The 559-nt window shown below is 71.0% G+C and overlaps 1 protein-coding gene across 2 annotated transcripts in view; it reads left to right on the top strand.

The window, feature by feature from the left end:
* RABEP2 (rabaptin, RAB GTPase binding effector protein 2) overlaps positions 1 to 559 on the top strand; it is a 12155-nt gene that overhangs the window by 8295 nt on the left and 3301 nt on the right. For both annotated transcript variants that reach the window (XM_040635156.1, XM_040635157.1), the window contains exons 6-7: positions 175 to 270; positions 362 to 460. In XM_040635156.1, coding sequence (XP_040491090.1) covers positions 175 to 270; positions 362 to 460 — 195 coding nt within the window. The remainder of the gene's footprint in view (positions 1 to 174; positions 271 to 361; positions 461 to 559) is intronic.

The raw sequence follows: 559 nt of genomic DNA, 5'->3' as shown, positions 1-559 counted from the left end.
CCCCCCCCCCCCCCCGCCCCTGTGCTCACTGAGCACCTGCTGTGTGTACGCCCAGAGCTAGAACCGGGGCTCAGGCAACGGAAGCAGGGCGGCTGGTTGGGAGCTGCCTGCCCCCCCCAGGTGCAGGAGCCCTGGGGCCCTAGAGGCTGAGACCGACGTCGGCATCTGTGGCAGGGGCGGCAGCTGCAGAAGGACCTGGAGAGCATCAGCCGGGAGCGGGACGAGCTGCAGGAGGGTCTGAGACGGAGCAACGAGGACTGTGCCAAGCAGGTGGGGCCTGCTGTGCCGCCGCCGCCCCAGCAGGGCGCCTGGCCGCTGGCCTCCTGGCCCCGACCTCACCCTCACCTCCTTCCTCCTGCAGATGCAAGTGCTCCTGGCCCAGGTCCAGAACTCAGAGCAGCTGCTGCGGACCCTGCAGGGGACCGTGAGCCAGGCCCAGGAGCGGGTGCAGCGGCAGATGGTGAGGGCTGGGGGCCGGGGCGCGAGGGACAGGAGTGTGACGGGAACTGGCTGAGAGGGGCACGCGGAAGGATCATGGCACCTGTCTCCCCCCCCCCCC

Source organism: Ursus maritimus, unplaced genomic scaffold (assembly GCF_017311325.1).
Source record: "Ursus maritimus isolate PB19 unplaced genomic scaffold, ASM1731132v1 scaffold_2, whole genome shotgun sequence".
NCBI classification, from domain to species: domain Eukaryota; kingdom Metazoa; phylum Chordata; class Mammalia; order Carnivora; family Ursidae; genus Ursus; species Ursus maritimus.
Note: the sequence above shows the minus strand (reverse complement) of the source record. Positions and strands in the feature narration are given on the sequence as shown.